Consider the following 18,614-nt stretch of genomic DNA (forward strand, 5'->3'; position numbering starts at 1 on the left):
TATATGCGAAATTATAGTATAAAGACGCATTGTTGTTGTCTTTGACAAGGTCGAGTGTCTTGTTGATGACGTCATGGCAAAACAAAAATGTCAATCTGTCACATTTGATTTTACCCGGTGCAATTTGTCTTTGATACACTGACTTAGCTACACTAGTTAGGCTTTGTTTCAATAACTCAACTGAATAAAGAAAAACATCCATGCATCCATTTGTATAGACAAATAGGCTATGCAATGCTGATGAGAACAATGCAGTATTAGCCTGTGCAGTGCACGATAGGCTTCAATTGCTTTGGCGAAATATTAGTGCTATGACAATATCAAGAATATTATCTTTTTATTTTTAGACATTTGTCTGGAGATATGACATGATAGACCCACATTTCTTACATCATGTAAATACACTACATGACCCAAAGTATGTGGACACCTGCTTGTGGAACATCTCAATCCAAAATCATGGGCATTAATATGGAGTTGGTCCCCCCTTTGCTGCTGTAACAGCCTCCACTCTTCTGGGAAGGCTTTCCACTAGGTTTTGGAACATTGCTGTGGGGACTTGCTTCCATTCAGCCACAATGGCATTAGTGAGGTCGGGCTCTGATGTTGGGCGATTAGGCCTGGCTCGCAGTCAGCGTTCCAATTCATCCCAAAGGTGTTCGATGGGTTTGAGGTCAGGGCTCTGTGCAGGCCAGTCAAGTTCTTCCACATCGATCTCAACAAACCATTTCTGCATGGGCCTCGCTTTGTGCACGAGGGCATTGTCACGCTGAAACAGAAAAGGGCCTTCCCCAAACTGTTACCACAAAGTTGGAAGCACAGAATCGTCTAGAATGTCATTGTATGCTGTAGCGTTACGATTTCCCTTCACTGGAAAAAAGGGACCTAGCCCGAACCATGAAAAACAGCCACAGACCATTAGTCCTCCACCAAACTTTACAGTTGGCACTATGCATTCCGGCAAGAAGCGTTCTCCTGTGCACTGCACAGTAGGCTTCAATTGAATTGACAAGTAGGTGAAATATTAGTGCTATGACAATTTCAGGAATATTTATTTTTAGACATTTGTCTGGAGACATGACATGATATACCCACATTTCTTACATCATGTAAATACTCCATATTGTTTTCTAGTCTCCATGTGGTGTCTATCCTGCACTTGCATTTGAGGGATCTTGAATAGATGGGATATGCAGCTAATGTCAGAAGTGACTTTTCGTAGCAGGTCAGGAGAATTTACGCTGCAGGTTTGAAGAATTCTGTTAAGGTTAGTTAAAACGCAAAAATCCTCCCCGATGCAATTCAAATATGAACGTTTTGATGTCACTGTTATTAGCGGCATCCCTTCAAGACACGACCCATTCTAGGCTATGTATTTACGGTACAACAAATGTCATGTGTTAAAAAATAAAGTCATATTGAAAAAAGAATGACATATGCAACAGATATGAAAGTTTCATAAGTAGGTATAACTGAGTAGTTACTTATAAAAAAAGCATAATTTTATTGATAGTTATAACTGTTATTAATAGGTAACTAATTGGTTGAAATAGTTAATGGGCCATCAATTAGATCCAGCTGATTTTTGGCCGATTTTTTCCTGAGCAGATGGTCGGGACCGGAACATAAATAATGTGCACTCTTCAAATTTACACAAGAAGCCCAACGGATCATTGTAGGCTATTAGAATTTATCCCGAAAACTTGGGGGCGGGGGAATAAAATCAATAACGGGACGAATTCGGGCCACAGGTTGACAATCCCTGAAATATTGTGATTGTCATGCAGCTACTCGTCAAATAGCCTGAGGTGGTGTATGGCTACACTGGCCTAATAGAATTACAGACATATGCTCAATATTTGGCAAGCACCAAAAAAACAAACACACATTTTCAATCAATATTGTATAAGAGATATTACAGAGTATTTAATCAATGCATAGTAAGTGTCTGTGAATTAGAATATCACGTGTATACAGGTTTTATTTCACTTGTGATCAATAAGAGAACAGAGAAAACAGAGAAATTACAACCATTTAATTAAATTGGCATGTTTATATCAATCATGAAACAGATACAGCTACAAAAAAAGGAGAAATACTGTACATAAAATCCTAAAACCACATGTAAATCTTGCTACAGCTGCTATGTTCACCTGAAAGATTGAGTGAAAGTACAGTCATTAATATCAGTATCCCCAAAAGGATAAGCTACAACCAGTATGTTTAACACTGTAATGCATTTCATGTTATTAGCTTGGCTAAAAACACATGAACCATCCCCATTCCTCACAACGTACCATTACATACTGCATAGAAATTATGAAAAAACCTTAGTTTCACAGCAGCTATATCAAATGTTATTGCAATGCCATCACCGAACAGAGTCAAACAACATTTAACATAATGCACAGGCCTGACGAAAAATCCAGTACATGTACTAGGGAGGATGATGATGAACCATAACTGTGGATTCATAAAACACAGCTTAAACAGTCACCACCTTCTTACCCATTATAAACAAAAATCAAACAAGTATTATTGTGTATAACCCCCCCAACCCTTCCCCATACAATACAGGTTAAATAAACTGTACCTCATAAAGCCAATGGAATGTTAGTGTCAGACAAGCTCTCCCAGTTGAATAACAAATTCCTGATATTGACATGATTGCATGTCATTGCTGCAAACCTGCCCCCCCCTCTGACAACTGCCCCAGACTACAAAAGAAAAGGGAAACACACAATGACCATAACTTTTCTTTCAGAGGTGTAAAAAAACAAGGGGAAAAAAGTGTTTCTACAATCTTACTACTACACAACCTGCCTTTTCTTAAGAAAATAGTTGATAAAAATATTCCTCTGCATTGTACAAGAAAGGAGGTACGGGGAGCACTGGCAAGTGTAAGCATATTATTCTGCCTCATCCTCCTCTTTCTCAGGCTCATCTGCATCAGCATCTGCCTCTTCTGCTACCTCCTGGAGGATTAAAAAAAAGAACATTCTCATATTATAGCATAGTTATTTTAGGTCTTGTTGGTTACACAATATTTCTGTGTGGGGGACAAACAGCTGTCAATGCCAATTATAATAGTTGGCCTGTTTGTAATACCTAATACTCCTGATTTTGAATGCTGTATATATCAGTGGCATGGCATATCGTATAATTGAAACTAAACCAACAAGTCTTGCCTCCTCATCTTTGGTCTCTCCATTTTCTGCCGGTGCTGCTTTTTCCTCAGGATCTTCTTTCTTCTCCTCAGGCTTGGCCTTCTCTACAACCTCCTTTACTTTTTTGGGCTTGGCTGCTGCCTTGACTGGTGTCTACAAGAAACAGAAAAACATGAGATACATGTCAATGTAAAAATATATAGTACGCATAATAATTGGGTGCGTTTTGGTTTCAGCAAAAGTTGACAATTACAACATTTGTTTTTACCTTTGTCTTAGGCTCTGGTTTAGCCGGAGTAGTGGGTTTCTGCAAAATAATGAATATTTGATAATTAGACCAATTACAAAGACAATAGCATCTATTAATCGAAAACATCATAAATAGGCTATACAACATATAAATATTATGATATATAGTAAACTTACGGATGACAACCTCGTGGATCGCCTTTTTGGCTGGTGAGAAAAACAAAAAAGTTAAATCAGTTATTGCAGAAAAATAATTGATTTATAATGGACAAATATAATAGCATGAAATACTAACCTCGACTTCAGTGTCATTACTTGCCTGTGGGGGTGGGGGGAGAGAGAAAATAAAATGTTAGTAAAAACCAAGAACAACAATCCCACATTCATGGATCGGGAGCGGCCGGGAGAAGTGGGAGTGTAATGCTTGGGGAGGGGGATGGGCTCACATGCTGTACGCCCGCCGCTCCACCCCCAAATTAACGAGGAATTATGTAATCTGAAACTGTGTGGGGGAGGGTAGGCTAACGTATTTACATTACTATGCCATTTTACTTTTCCTATTGTCATGATGCAAAAATAGAGCCTTTGTGGTACCAGTTACCGGGAGAGCGACAAGTAAAACAGTATGTTATAGTCAGGCTTTAGTAGCCTGTACACATAAAGGCCAAATAGCAGCCCCCCCAATCCACCAGCAACACACGGAGATTTTGTTACATGAAGGCATCCATCCACCCGCCATGTCAACCAGTCTACTGTATGTTCCCGCCATTAGTAATATCTATAATTTCCTGATCCACCCTTATACGATCCCTTATGCGCTTTCGTGCATGTCCAGAGAAATTCAATGTTACATAATGCAACATTGTTAGGGAAGCAAAGACAAGAAATACGCACGAACAAATATCAAAACATTTTTTTTTTATTACTGTGAGCACCTATAATTCAGGTGGTCTTTTTCTTTAAAAAAATATATTCTATGACCCCATTTAAGTGATACATAACGCTGAGTTGTCGATGCCTTTCGTACTTCCAAGGGCTGCCATGACACTCCAAAGACTGTACCTTTCCATGCCATAGGGTGTCGCGCATTACACTACGCTTTACTGCACACAGGACACAAAGTGATAATATAGGATGCCACAAGCGTCTGTTTTTTTAGGATTAAAACGGGGCTATTAAAAGTATTTGAATACAAACGTGAACTTAATATGTAGGCGATTAAAGCACTTCCAATATTCACAAAATATCCTATAGTTTATGCACGCATTTCTGCAATGGCAACATGTAGCTAGCTTACTTACATCGCTGGTGGGTTACACCCCTTTGTCTGATCTCATTGCTGAGAAGGCTATTAACCTACTTTACATGAATTAAATACCCAATATATGCGTCAAATTAAATGAGATGATTACGTTACTTATATAAAAAGCCCAAGCTGCGATAGTTTATCATGTACGGGTTATTAAAAGGAGAAAGTGAGATCGAATGGAAAATGTTACTGCACTAAGTAAAAAGGCGCCACTTCCATATCAACAAGACAGACACACAAAAACACATTCAGACTTTAAAGCAAACGTGTTACATTGTATCAAGCATATTTTAGCGTACATGCAATTGTTGCAGCTATTTATAAAACACCTGTGTTAAATTATATATTGTAAAATAAGGTTTAAATTAAAGATACACAATCCAACTTACTTTGCTTCTTTTCGGCATGGCTGCTTTACTTGTATTGTCTAGATAATAAATTAGCCTTCTCAGTTACTGAACATTCAGTGCAGGCTTCTGAAAGTGTTCGATGTAACTCAGTCAGCACCTTCAGAACACACTGTAACTATCATAAATGTGCCATCAGTAGGCCTACGTACAGAAACGAGCTGAAACCGGATTGGATCCCCCTCTCTATATTATATTCCTTATCCTACCAACCTGACGGCCAATGCATTCTCCGCCCCTTGTTGCCATTGATTGGCTTTAAGGTCCAGGCAACATATTTTTAAACCATAGCAAGTTACCTGTGTGGGTATGTTTGTATGCCAATCAGTCGTTCCAACTTTAAATTTTTATTAAAGGGGTGGGTATAGCTGGATTCAAAAGTGTTATTTTCGTTGATATTATATTAGAATAATATACACATACTGTAAATTACCCTGATAGAATTGTCAATATTATTTTATTGAATAAAGTAATTTAGTAAATTTAGCCTATGTGGATGAATTTATATATTACATCTTCTTATGCATATATTTTGCACATTCTCATAATGATTTGAAGTTAATAAAATATGCTGTATTTGAATAAATAAGAGTTTCTAATGTGAAAATCAGCCCATAGTTCAGACTGGATGTGTCTTCCATTTATGATGAGCGCAGCAGCGACAAAGGTTGATAAGAAAAAATGGCTGCCGGGTGCGCTTGGTTCCTGGTGCTGGGATCTGTCTTTTTGTGCAATCTCTTCAAAATACTGTTGCCGACCATTTCCTCTTTCGTAAGTAGGGGTTATTTAGGCATTGGTAGTGTGAGAAATGCAGGGTTGGCTTGTAAATCATGTAATGTTTTGGCATATTTGCACAGGTTAAATTAGCTAGCTTGCTATTTCACCTCTCGCGCCCCTCAAACAACGAAGCTAACCAACCATTCCATCCTGTTGGCAAATTGTTACATTGGATCATGGAAGGTGTGTTAGGCTGATAATATTGCCGGGTAGATAATGCCGTGTAGTTATCTATTGGGTACATATTCAAATAGCAACCATAACATGTCAATACATCTGAGGTATTATGGTATTTCTAGCCTATAGGCAAAGAAAATGGGTTGTCATAATCTGGGTGGGTCGACCCCTGAATGCTGATTGGCTGAAAGCCATGGTATATAAGACCATATACCATTGGTATGACAAACCATTTATTTTTACTGTTCTAATTAATTTTGTAACCAGTTTATAATAGCAATAAGGCTTGTGGGGGGTTTGTGGTCATGGTATGACACATACCATGACTAAGGGCTGTATCCAGGCACTCCGCATTGCATCGTGGTTAAGAACAGCCCGTAGATGTGATATTTTGGCCATATACCAAACCTCATTGTGCCTTATTAAGCAATATACTCTTAAACCAGGTGTTGCATGTTCTCATGCAATAAACCATAAATGACCCATGGAGGCAGAAAATACTTGTCACTTGCCAAGGCAATTTCATTACAAAGAAAATAGACTTTACAATTAGTAAAACATTTGGTATCCTACATGTGAATGCAATTCACGAACATCATTGACTATCAGAACAACACATTTATCAGGATGACGTACAGTGTTTATCGGACATAGTACAACTTTCCAATAATTTTGCACTTTTGTTGCAGTAACATACTGGGAACTAGCTCACAAACTCTAGGCGGCATTCTGCCTTCTCCCTACAGTTTTCAGCCATTAGCTTTGTCCACGACTACCTCATGTGAACTACAATCCTGACGCTGTGTTTTAATGTTTAGGAACATCAATAATCATCACTTGCGATTTGGCTTTCGAAACATATGGCCCTTATCTTTCACCAGGGAGAAAGAATGTTTCAAATAAAAAATCTACACTTACTGTAGCAGTTTTGCACAGATACATACAGCTATGGGGGCCTCCATCCGAAGAAACTACACTTCCTCTACACTTCCCGAGTTACACTTACACACAGGTGTTCGGAGCATGCTAATTAGCACTGGTGGCCTGCCTCTTGGCTGCCATAAACAAGCGCTGTAATATGGAGATATGGCCACATAGGAACACTAACCCTAAACATAGCAAGGTGTGTTTAAATTTACCTTTATTTCTCGCTGATATAAAAGATAAGGTCCTTTCTTATGCTTCCAAAACCGTACCTTAAGCGATGCGTGTTAATGTTCAGATTGAGCGTCGGGGCTCTTAACAAAGTTCCACTGTATAGAAGACACCTTCGTCCAATGAATTATGTGTAATGAAACTGAGTCATGATCAAGGGAAAACTGGTAACAATCCCAAAGTTATCTCCTATCAGAAACCAGGCTAAACATGTAGTGTATTAGCCCTGCTGCAACAGATGGTGCTTTTATTCCTTACGTATTTTGTCATTTCCCATTGAAAATGACAAAAAACATATGGAATAATAGCGCCATCTGTTGGCAGTAGGCCTAGTAGTGTGTTTTTGCTATGTTCTAGCAAAATATAAAATTAAATGTTTGTCTGTTGGGATGTGAAGCTGTCGAAGGTCCTTCAGAACGATGCTGAGCAGGAGAGGGATATGAGGGCTGAGATCCAGGAGATGAAGAAGGAGCACAACTCCGTTAGCATGATGGATGAGTTTGCCAGATACGCCAGACTAGAGCGCAAAATCAACAAGATGACTGACAAGCTGAAGACACATGGTAAGAGAGACACACAATTTAAAGTGGGTTTAGGTGGTCAGTGTGGCAGGGGGCGTGGTCGGTCCAGTTGGCTCTGCTGAATTTCTCTACACCCCTATCTTGGCCATGTAGAGAAATTTCCTGCAGTTCTACACATTTTCTCCATGGAGCTGAGACATTTTTGCAGTTTTAAAGTAAATTTAATGCAATTCCACCTTCTGCAATGGAGCTAAGAGAAAATTGTTTTAAAGCTTATTTCTTGCAATTCGCCATTGCTAATACTGCTAAATTCATTGCTTTGGAATTTTCAATTCCACCTGATATTCTAGCTTTTATAAAGGTTATTTAATTTAAAAATATGTCTTTTAAATTTTCTACATACTTTATAGCTGGTTTTAGTTGTTTTAAGTTTATACTGAAAGTGTTTTTCCATCCCAAAAATGTATTGTATTATTATAATTTTTTTAAATTTAACACTGTTTCGGAATTAGGTGGCGTGAAAAAATGCTTAGGCTGCCCGGCCAGAGAATGCAATGGCAGAAAAATCCCTGATAGTGAGTAGGGTTGCCATTTGGGGGAATATTCAGAGGTGGAAACTTTCCATGGGAATATATGGGAATTAACAGAAATACATGTAAATTAATATTAATATAATTTAAATGTAGATGTTTTTTGCATTGGATATATTTACCATATCATATGGAGACAGAAACATAAACATTTTACCTTATCATAAGTAGACATAATTGCAAATTATTACATCCTTCCAATAGAAATAAAAACTATTTAGTTACGAATTGAACTTTAATTAAATGAGTTGACTCTTCACATGAGATGATTTCACTGAAGAACAAAAGAAAGGGGATATTGAATGATCCCCAATGATCCATCGCATCACCCAAAAACGTTTTCAACATACATCTGTAAAATGATAACCAAAGCTTTAGTTTCTAGACTGTCTTCCTCTCAGGCTTCCATGTCTTCTCCCTGGACCTCCTCAATGTCCACCTCTTGAACATCAGACTCTGAGGCCTCATCTTCACTGTCACTTTCCAACCTTGTTGAGGATGGCTCGTTGTCAGGCTCAAAAAGCCTCCCATTTTCTCGGATGGCCACCAATTTTGCAACCCTTGTATTGGTCAGCCTGTTGCATGCTTTGGTGTGTGTGTTCCCAAACAAGGCCCAGTTGCGCTCTGAGACGGCTGATGTTGGTGGGATTTGAAGGATGATGGAGGCAACAAGGGAAAGAGCCTCACATCCACAAAGTCCTTTCCACCAGGTGGCTGATGAGATAGGTTGGTATGACTGCCATATTGCATCTCTATCCCAAAGCCCTTGCTTGGAAGTGTACTTTTCCAAACTGCCAAAAACCTTGCCCTCATCCAGGCCAAGGTGGTGAGACACGGTAGTGATGACACCATAGGCCTTGTTGATCTCTGCACCAGACAGGATGCTCTTGCCAGCATACTAGGGGTCCAACATGTACGCTGCGGCGTGTATGAGCTTCAGGCAGAAGTCTTCACGCTTTTTGATGTATTTCAGAACTGCAGTTTCCTCTGCATGGAGCAACAGTGAAATGGACAGGGCAGTAAGGATTTCTTCTCTTACATCTGCAAGCAGAGTCAACATCAGACAGGATGGCATTGTCTCCCTCAATCCGTGCAATGGCTACAGATTTCAGGAGTTTCAGGCTGCTTACCACTCTCTCCCAAAATACATAATCTAGGAGGATCCTCTTGATGGGGCTATCCATATCGGCAGACTGTGATATGGCCATTTCTTGGAGAGACTCCTTCCCCTCCAGGAGACTGTCAAACACGATGACAACACCACCCCAACTGGTGTTGCTGGGCAGCTTCAATGTGGTGCTCTTATTCTTCTCAATTTGCTTGGTGAGGTAGATTGCTGCTATAACTTGATGACCCTTCACATAGCTAAACATTTCCTTGGCTCTCTTGTAGAGTGTATCCATTGTTTTCAGTGCCATGATGTCCTTGAGGAGCAGATTCAATGCATGAGCAGCACAGCCAATGGGTGTGATGTGAGGGTAGGACTCCTCCACTTTAGACAAAGCAGCCTTCATTTTCGCTGCATTGTCTGTCACCAGTGCAAATGCCTTCTGTGGTCCAAGGTCATTGATGACTGCCTTCAGCTCATCTGCAATGTAGAGACCGGTGTGTCTATTGTCCCTGTCACACCCTGATCAGTTTCACCTATCCTTGTTATTGTCTCCACCCTATCCAGGTGTCGCTTGTTATCACTGGTGTATATATCCCTGTGTTTCCTGTCTCTCTGTGCCAGTTTGTTTTGTATGTTCCAAGTCAACCAGTGTGTTTTTCCTGTGCGCCTGCCTTTTCTATCCTCTTTTACTAGTCCTCCCAGTTTTGATCCTTTCCTGTTTTCTGGACGTTACCCGCCTGCATGACAATTATGCCTGCCCTGACCTTGAGCTTGCCTGCCACACTGTACCTGCTGGACTCTGAACTGGTTTTGACTTTTTGCCTGTCCACGACCATTCTCTTGCCTACCCCTTTTAGATATAATAAATATCAAAGACTCAAACCATCTGCCTCCCGTGTCTGCATCTGAGTCTCGCCTTGTGCCTGTATAGTACGAACTGGCCATGACAGACCCAGCAGACTTGGACCAGCTCCGCCATGCTGTCTCCTTGCAGGGAGCCACCATTGGGTGGCATGAGGATCTACTGTTGGACCTTTTGGAAGGGCTTCGTTCCCTGACGGAATGTCACGACCAAGGGTTCAAGGCTATCTTGGTGCGAATCAGTGAGTTAGCTCATAGGCAACCTGCCACCTCAGACCTCCCAACCACCCACTAACCTGTCTACTATCAGTGGTGGGTTTGTACAGCCTACCCCGGCTCCCCGAGAACCCTGCTTAACACCTCCGGAGCAATATTCTGGGGATCCTGGAACCTGCCGGGGTTATCTTTCTCAATGCTCCCTTATTTTTCAGCTGCAGCCATCTTCATTCCCTTCGGACCGGTCGAAGATAGCGTATATTATTACGCTAATATCATGAAGGGCGCTCTCCTGGGCTACGGCAGTTTGAGAGCAACAATCCGCCATTTGTTGTCATGTGGAGGATTTCATTGCGGGGTGAGGAAGGTATTTGATTCTCTGGTATCCGGGAAAGAGGCGGCCAGTAAACTTCTTGAATTACTTCAAAACTCCAGTAGTGTGGCAGACTACGCGATTGATTTTTGCACGTTGGCCGCCGAGAGTGCATGGAATCCGGAGTCTCTTTTCGATACCTTTCTTCACGGATTATGTGAGGTGGTAAAAGATGTGCTAGCTGCTCGGGAATTACCGGTGGACCTCGACTCCCTCATCTCCCTCACCATTAGAATTGATGGACGCCTAAGGGAACGCAGGAGTGAGAGGTCTGGTCTCGGGCACACTCGTTGATCCGCTATGGCTCGCTCACCTTCGAAGGAATCCGGAAGTTCCCAAAGGCAGTTTTTCAGAGAGGATACGAAACCCCCCGAGTTCCCTCGTGAATCATCAATGACGGGTGAGTTGGATACTCCTGAGCCTATGCAATTGGGAAGAGCTAGGTTATCGGTTGGGGAACGCTCACATAGGATGAGTTCAAACTGTTGTCTGTACTGTGGAGGGGCAGGACATTATATACTGTAGCTACCTGCCCTCTTAGGAAACCTTTGTCTCTGGTGGGTACAAGTACTCTGGTGAGGCCGACTGGGAGTTCCCTATTTCCCATCACCCGCGCACTTTTTTTTTGTGCTTTTGCTGTGGGGAGACCAGTCTGTCTCTCCGATTGCTCATTGACTCTGGGGCTATATATTTCAGGTAACCACAGTGAGACCATACAGATCCTCCTTATTGCATCTCCCCATGTTCTGGTTGTCTTGGGATTTTCATGGCTCCAAAAACACAACCCTGTTATTGACTGGACCACGAGCTCCATCCTGGGTTGGAACCCATTTTGCCATTCCCACTGTCTTCAAGCTGCACAGCCTTCCCCCAGACGTCTTGGTCAGGATGTTAGCAAGGCTTTGGATGTTTCTGCCATTCCCACTGAATACCATGACCTCCTTGAAGTTTTCAGTAAGCCACATGCTACTTCCCTTCCCCCCGCACCGTCCTTATGATTGTGTCATTGATTTTCTCCCAGACACCACACCACCTCAGGGTCGGCTATATTCTCTATCCGGGCCGGAGACCAAGGCTATGGAGGAGTACATAGAGGAGTATCTGGCTACTGGGGCCGTCCGTCCGTCTGCATCTTCTGCCGGCGCAGGGTTTTTCTTTGTGCCCAGGCCCTAGGACCATGCCTCAGGACTACCTGGCATGTTGACTCCTTGCTGTCCCCAGTCCACCTGGCCGTGCTGCTGCTCCAGTTTCAAATGTTCTGCCTGCAGCTATGGAATCCTGACCTGTTCACCGGACGTGCTACCTGTCCCAGACCTGCTGTTTTCAACTCTCTAGAGACAGCAGGAGCGGTAGAGATACTCTCAATGATCGGCTATGAAAAGCCAACTGACATTTACTCCTGAGGTTCTGACTTGTTGCACCCTCGACAACTACTGTGATTATTATTATTTGACCATGCTGGTCATTTATGAACATTTGAACATCTTGGCCATGTTCTGTTATGATCTCCACCCGGCACAGCCAGAAGAGGACTGGCCACCCTTCATAGCCTGTTTCCTCTCTAAGTTTCTTCTGAGGTTTTTGCCTTTCTAGGGAGTTTTTCCTAGCCACCGTGCTTCTACACCTGCATTGCTTGCTGTTTGGGGTTTTAGACTGGGTTTCTGTACAGCACTTTGAGATATCAGCTGATGTAAGAAGGGCTATATAAATACATTTGATTTGATTTGACCCTGCATCCGTGCATTGACTACTGGGGACTGAATGACATTACGGTTAAAAATCGGTACCCCTACCACTCCTCTCCTCGGCTTTTGAACCTCTTCAGGGGGCCACCCTTTTTCCCAAGCTGGACCATCGGAATGCCTACCATCTGGTTTGGATACACGTAGGGGATGATTGGAAAACAGCCTTCAACACAGCCAGCGGACATTATGAGTACCAGGTCATGCCGTTTGGTCTCACCAACGCCCCGCTGTCTTCCAGGCTTTGGTAAACGATGTGCTCCGGGACATGCTAAACCATTTTGTGTTCGTCTACCTTGACGACATCCTGTTTTTTTCCCGGTCTGCCCAAGAACATGTTCTTCATGTCAGGCAGGTCCTTTAGCGCCTCCTGGAGAACCAATTGTTTGTGTGAAAGCTGAGTAGTGTGAGTTCCACCGCTCTACAATCGCCTTTCTGGGATATGTCATTGCTGAGGCTAATGTCCAGATGGATTCTGGTAAGGTGAAAGCAGTGGTGGATTGGCCTCAACCTAAGTCCAGGGTGCAGTTGCAACGATTCCTAGGCTTTGCTAACTTCTACCAGCGTTTCATTCGGGGTTACAGCACCCTGGCGGCCCACCTCTATGCACTCACCTCTCCCAAAGTACCGTTCACAGGATCTCCAGCTGTCGACAAAGCCTTTGTGGACCTGAAGCATTGGTTCACAACAGCACCCATTCTCATCCATCCGGACCCGTCTCGTCAATTTGTGGTTGAGGTTGATGCTTCTGATGTTGGCGTGGGGGCCAGACCAAAAGCTTCATCCCTGTGCCTTCCTGTCCCATTGTCTCAATCCTGCAGAGAGGAACTATGACGTAGGCAACCGAGAACTCCTGGAGGTCAAGATATCATTGGGAGAGTGGAGGCACTGGCTGGAAGGAACAGAACAGTCATTCTTGGCCTGGACCGGCCATAAAAATTTGGAATATCTCCGTACAGCCAAGTGCCTTAACTCCAGGCAGGCTCGGTGGGCTCTCTTGTTTACTAGATTCAACTTCACCGTTTCCTACCGCACAGGGTCCAAAAATGTTAAGCCTGACGCTCTCTCCCGCCTATACAGTTCCTCTGCCACACCCTTGGTCTCCGAAACCATTATCCCTACCTCAAGCCTTGCAGCCACAGTAGGTTGGGGTATTGAGATCCTGGTTCGCAAGGCACAATGCTCCCAGCCTGGACCTGAAGGGGGCCCGGCTAACCGGCTGTTTGTCCCTAACTCAGTCCGGTCCCGGTTCCTGGAATGAGCTCATTCCTCCAGGCTAACCTGTCATCCAGGTTCCCGTCGTACCCTAGCATTCCTCCGACAACGTTTCTGGTGGCCCACAATGGTTCCTGACGTCTCTGCCGTTGTCACCGCATGCATGGTGTGCGCCCAGAATAAGACTCCACTGCAAGCTCCTTCTGGCCTTCAGCCACTACCGGTTCCTCATCGTCCCTGGTCCCATATCTCTCTGGACTTCGTTCACTGGGCTTCTCCCGTCTGATGGCAACACCGTCATTCTGACAGTGGTGGGTCGGTTCTCTAAGGCCACTCATTTCATCCCTCTCCCCAAACTTCCCTCTGCCAAGGAAACGGCCCAGCTCACGGTGCAGCACATCTTCCGGATCCATGGACTCCCGGTGGATATGGTTTTCGACTGGGGTCCTCAATTCTCATCTCAGTTTTGGAAGGCGTTTTGCACCCTAATTTGGGCGTCGACCAGCCTATCCTCCGGATTCCACCCCCAGTCGAACGGCCAGTCGACGCGAGCTAACCAGGACCTTGAGACCACCCTAAGATGTCTGGTCTCAACCAACCCCACTACCTGGAGCTGACAACTGGTCTGGGTGGAGTATGCCCGGAACACCCTTCCCTGTTCAGCAACGGGACTCACCCCATGGAGCACTCAAAAGGGGAATCAACCTCCGCTCTTCCCAGAACAAGAACCGGAAGTCAACACCCTCGGCCCAGATGTTCGTTCGCCGCTGTCGACGTACCTGGAGAAGAGCTCGGGTAGCATTTCTCAAGACCAACTCGAGGTATCGTCAATAAGCGGACCGCCACCAGACTCCAGCTCCCCACTACCGCATTGGCCGGAGGGTATGGCTGTCCACACGGGACCTGCTCCTTCGGGTAGAGTCCCGCAAACTGTCCCCCCGTTTCATTGGTCTGTTTCCATATCTAGAGTCCTTAGTTCCACTGCTGTCCATCTCCTTGTTACCCCGTACCCTCCATATTCACCCTACGTTCCATGTGTCTAAGATTAAGCCAGGGTCTCACTGTCCTTTGTCTTCTGTCCCCATGTCTCCACACATCATATAGTGCCCATGGCATTTTCCTGTAAAGATTAAAATAAAAATGTAAAAATCCAAATACAATTCCATGTACAGATAAATAGTTAAGCAGTTAGATTAAACAAGTCCAAACAGCTGAATTAACACTCCTCAGTTAGCAGGCTCAAGCAAGCTAAAACCCACATGGTAGCAAAAACTAACTAGCAGAAATTGTTAAGTTAGAAATGATTTAAACACACTTTGCCATAGGCTACTAGTTTACAAAAAATCATGTATCTCATTATAAAATATATTCAACCCTCCCAGTATTGTAATAAAAACTTACCAGAAAGCATGTAGTCCTTGGCTCAGACAGTGTAGTAGTGTAGGCTCAATAGCATCTCATTAGTGTGCAAGATCTTGAGAATCAGCTTTACATGTGATGGAAGAGTGCACTGTACATGTGATGGAAGAATGCACTGTGCATGCAGAGGGTTGCAATTCCATTGAATTGGGGATAGTTTAACCAAAATATGCCACAAGACCTAGAGTTGCCTTATGTGTATCCCACAAAAAAAGTTAACTGTTATAAGCTAACTTTTTTGATGAATTTAAGCAAAATTCCCGGGCTTAACATCCCATGGTAAATTTCCGACCCTTTTTGGAACCCTAATAGTGAGACATTATCACACCTTTGGGGGGGTTAGATGAAAGTCAGACTTTTACTATAGCTCAGTGCAGGCTGGTGGGAGGAGCTATAGGCTGTTTGATACTGTTACATTGATTCCATTCCAGCAGTTAAGATGAGCCCCTCCTGTAGCTCCTCTCAAATCAGCAGATCTCACAAAGTGCTTATACAGAAACCCAGCCTAAAACCCCAAACAGCAAGCAATGTAGATGCAGATGCTATAGCTCCATCATTTACCTTCTATATAAGATAAGGGGCAAAAAGGCGGGAAACCAAATGATCCATACCTCTAGGTTTTTCAAACTGCTCTCTGCTGCCTATAGGGGACTTGCATGTTAACGCACCATGTGTGGACAGTGGGAGGTGGGGTTTAGATAACAGACTGAGTGTTCACTTGGGGGCCTGTTGTTGCAGTTGCTGCTTGTTGCTCTCCTTCACGTCCAGGCCATAGCTCTGAACTCTACAGAGGCAGGAAGCATAGTATAGAGCTCCATTACGAGTGTGTCATACAGACACACACTCCATTGACTATCAGACAACAACCACATGTCTCCAACAGCCATTTGACGAGTTAATGTCAAATGAATGACAGCCTTTGCATTACACTATGGCGCCTGCCCTGTAACCGTAAGGGCTATGACCGAGCAAACAAGGAAATACTATACTCAGATGGATTTTTATTTTATTTATTATGTTAAGGACAAATTCTCAGGAATGAGAATGGTTTGTTTGGAAAACATTCCTCAGTGGATTTCTGTTACAGTATTATTATTTTTTTGTACAGGGGCAAATACAGGTTGTGGCAAAAACCCAAAGGCAATTTTTGGGGTTTTGTTTAAAATAACTAGTTTTGAATTTGTCAAAATGGCCAAAAAAGTCCACACGTTCACTCTTTACCATATTGTTTAAATGAGTCACAACGCAGGTGACCTTGATATATGGTGTTGTATATGTTGTCTCAGTTCAGGGCCACTGCCTATCAATCAACATGCCTTCAAGTTCAAATCCTGTTGTTCAAAGTCAGGAATATTTCACTATTTTGGAATCAAAAGCATTTTCACATTGAAATGCACCACATGTATTTCTCCAGTCATACCCGAGTGGCGCAGCGGTCTAAGACACTGCATCTCAGTGCTAGAGGCGTCACTACAGAGCCTGGTTCGATTCCAGGCTGTATCACAACTGGCTGTGATTGGGAGTTCCATAGGGTGGCGCACAATTGGCCCAGCGCCGTCTGGGTTAGGGTTTGGCTGGGGTAGGCTGTCATTGTAAATAAGAATTTGTTCTTAAATGGCTTGCCTAGTTAAATAAACAGACTTTTTAAAAAAATGCACTGTATACACTGGTCACACATCAGTCTTACTTGTCCATACCATACAAAGCAGGTTCTATTCCAATGCATGTTGTGTAGTATACACTGAAATTAATTGTGAAGAACACACAAGGCAACTGTTATTAGATCTGCCAAAATTCCTAACATGTAATGTATGTCTGTAGGCATTTTAGTGGATATTTCTTTGATATTTATAGAATGGATACCAATAATTAATTTAGATAGTTCCTGTGCAGATTGGTCATTTTGTTTTTTTCTTCTTACAGTCAAGTCAAGAACTGCTCAACAAGCCAAAATGAAATGGATGGTGAATATAGGTTTTTATATCCTGCAGGTTAGTTAAACATATTTAAATGAGAAATACAGTATGTCCTATATTCTTTAATAGGTACAAAATATACATACACATACACATTTTAAAATGTCAGTTGTCACCACCAGAAGACATGCACAAGTAATTCTGATGCACTGAATCAGGCTGTTTTCTCGTGTCTCTCTAGGCTGCTCTGATGATCTCACTGATTTGGAAGTATTATGCTGACCCAGTGACTGTTGTACCCAGTAAGTGGATTGCCCCCCTGGAGCGGCTGGTGGCTTTCCCATCTAGAGTAGCAGGTAAATTGTGTGATTTTAACACCTGAGAATTGAGGCCCACACTTGCTTTCACTGTGGGTAAATTAATTGTAATCATTGTAAAGTTTAGTGTTTAATGTGTAAAAGACCTAGTCTTGGTTAATTATAGACGACTACTGAATGTCCCTTTTATTCGGTCTCTATAAATACTGAAGATAGAATCACATGACTCTTTTATCTTAACATGGAATTCAAAACTCTGTTGTATCCAAATGACACTTTCTTTTCTTTTGAAAACTGTTATCAAATACTGCTAACCGACAACTCTGACGAAACCTATTTGAAACCAGTCTTTTTATCCTTTCAGGTGGTGTTGGAATCACATGCTGGCTGGTGGTGTGCAACAAAGTGGTGTCTATTGGTCTACATGCTGTTAGCTAAGGAATGGTATCTTCTCATGTCTTATTTATTCCCCAAATGTTCTGAGAATGAAGTCAGGCAGTGTTACTCAGCGCTTTGATAATAAAGTTTAAACCGGTACTGTTGGTAAGCACTTTTTTACAAAGCACCCCATATTCAAACGTTGCCTTACGTTGCCAGTGTTATTGCACATATTTGACGGTCTCTCATGTTGGCTTTGGAATTGGATGTTATTTCATAAGTTGCTACTCTGCGTAATGATTGTATGAGCATGTTTTAATGACCATGTATTTAAATCTCATTCCAACTTATTGAGATGAGTTGAGCAAGAAGTGTGAAAATTGTTTAATTGTTATGTCATTTTGTTATTCATGTTAATTGTAGGCATGGTATGTGGCACATTTTCATTTGCTGAACTAATATCACAAAGTTTACTGTTTGGGTTTTGGAAGTGTTGAAGTTTGCATAAGAAAATATGCGTACTTCAACACAATAAAGAATTTGAAATCCGAAGGCTTCAAGTGTTGGTTGTTCTTAGCATCTTGGGTATTTTACAGAAGCTGTTACAAAATTGTACCATTGTGGCATAGGAATGGTCTTCATTGAATGTTGCTTTCATTACAATCTGATTTCAAGGGAGTTAAGGAATTCGTCATGAGCAATAGTGTCAGAGAA

The 18,614-nt window shown here is 42.5% G+C and overlaps 2 protein-coding genes across 2 annotated transcripts; one reads left to right on the plus strand and one right to left on the minus strand.

Moving 5' to 3' along the window:
• Positions 1–2,020: 2,020 nt before the first annotated feature.
• LOC129831914 (high mobility group nucleosome-binding domain-containing protein 3-like) lies at positions 2,021–5,308 on the minus strand. Its single transcript, XM_055895481.1, has 6 exons — positions 5,115–5,308; positions 3,712–3,735; positions 3,594–3,623; positions 3,436–3,474; positions 3,189–3,320; positions 2,021–2,975 (listed from the first exon to the last, which is right to left on the minus strand). Exons 1-6 carry the CDS (start codon positions 5,130–5,132, stop codon positions 2,910–2,912), a joined length of 309 nt encoding a protein of 102 aa, XP_055751456.1. The 5' UTR covers positions 5,133–5,308; the 3' UTR covers positions 2,021–2,909.
• Positions 5,309–5,777: 469 nt separating this feature from the next.
• On the plus strand, positions 5,778–18,452 carry LOC129831918 (guided entry of tail-anchored proteins factor 1-like). Its single transcript, XM_055895537.1, has 5 exons — positions 5,778–5,903; positions 7,639–7,804; positions 17,213–17,280; positions 17,447–17,561; positions 17,887–18,452. Exons 1-5 carry the CDS (start codon positions 5,814–5,816, stop codon positions 17,958–17,960), a joined length of 513 nt encoding a protein of 170 aa, XP_055751512.1. The 5' UTR covers positions 5,778–5,813; the 3' UTR covers positions 17,961–18,452.
• Positions 18,453–18,614: the final 162 nt, after the last annotated feature.

The sequence above is a fragment of the Salvelinus fontinalis genome, chromosome 33 (genome assembly GCF_029448725.1).
Source record: "Salvelinus fontinalis isolate EN_2023a chromosome 33, ASM2944872v1, whole genome shotgun sequence".
NCBI classification, from domain to species: Eukaryota; Metazoa; Chordata; class Actinopteri; order Salmoniformes; family Salmonidae; genus Salvelinus; species Salvelinus fontinalis.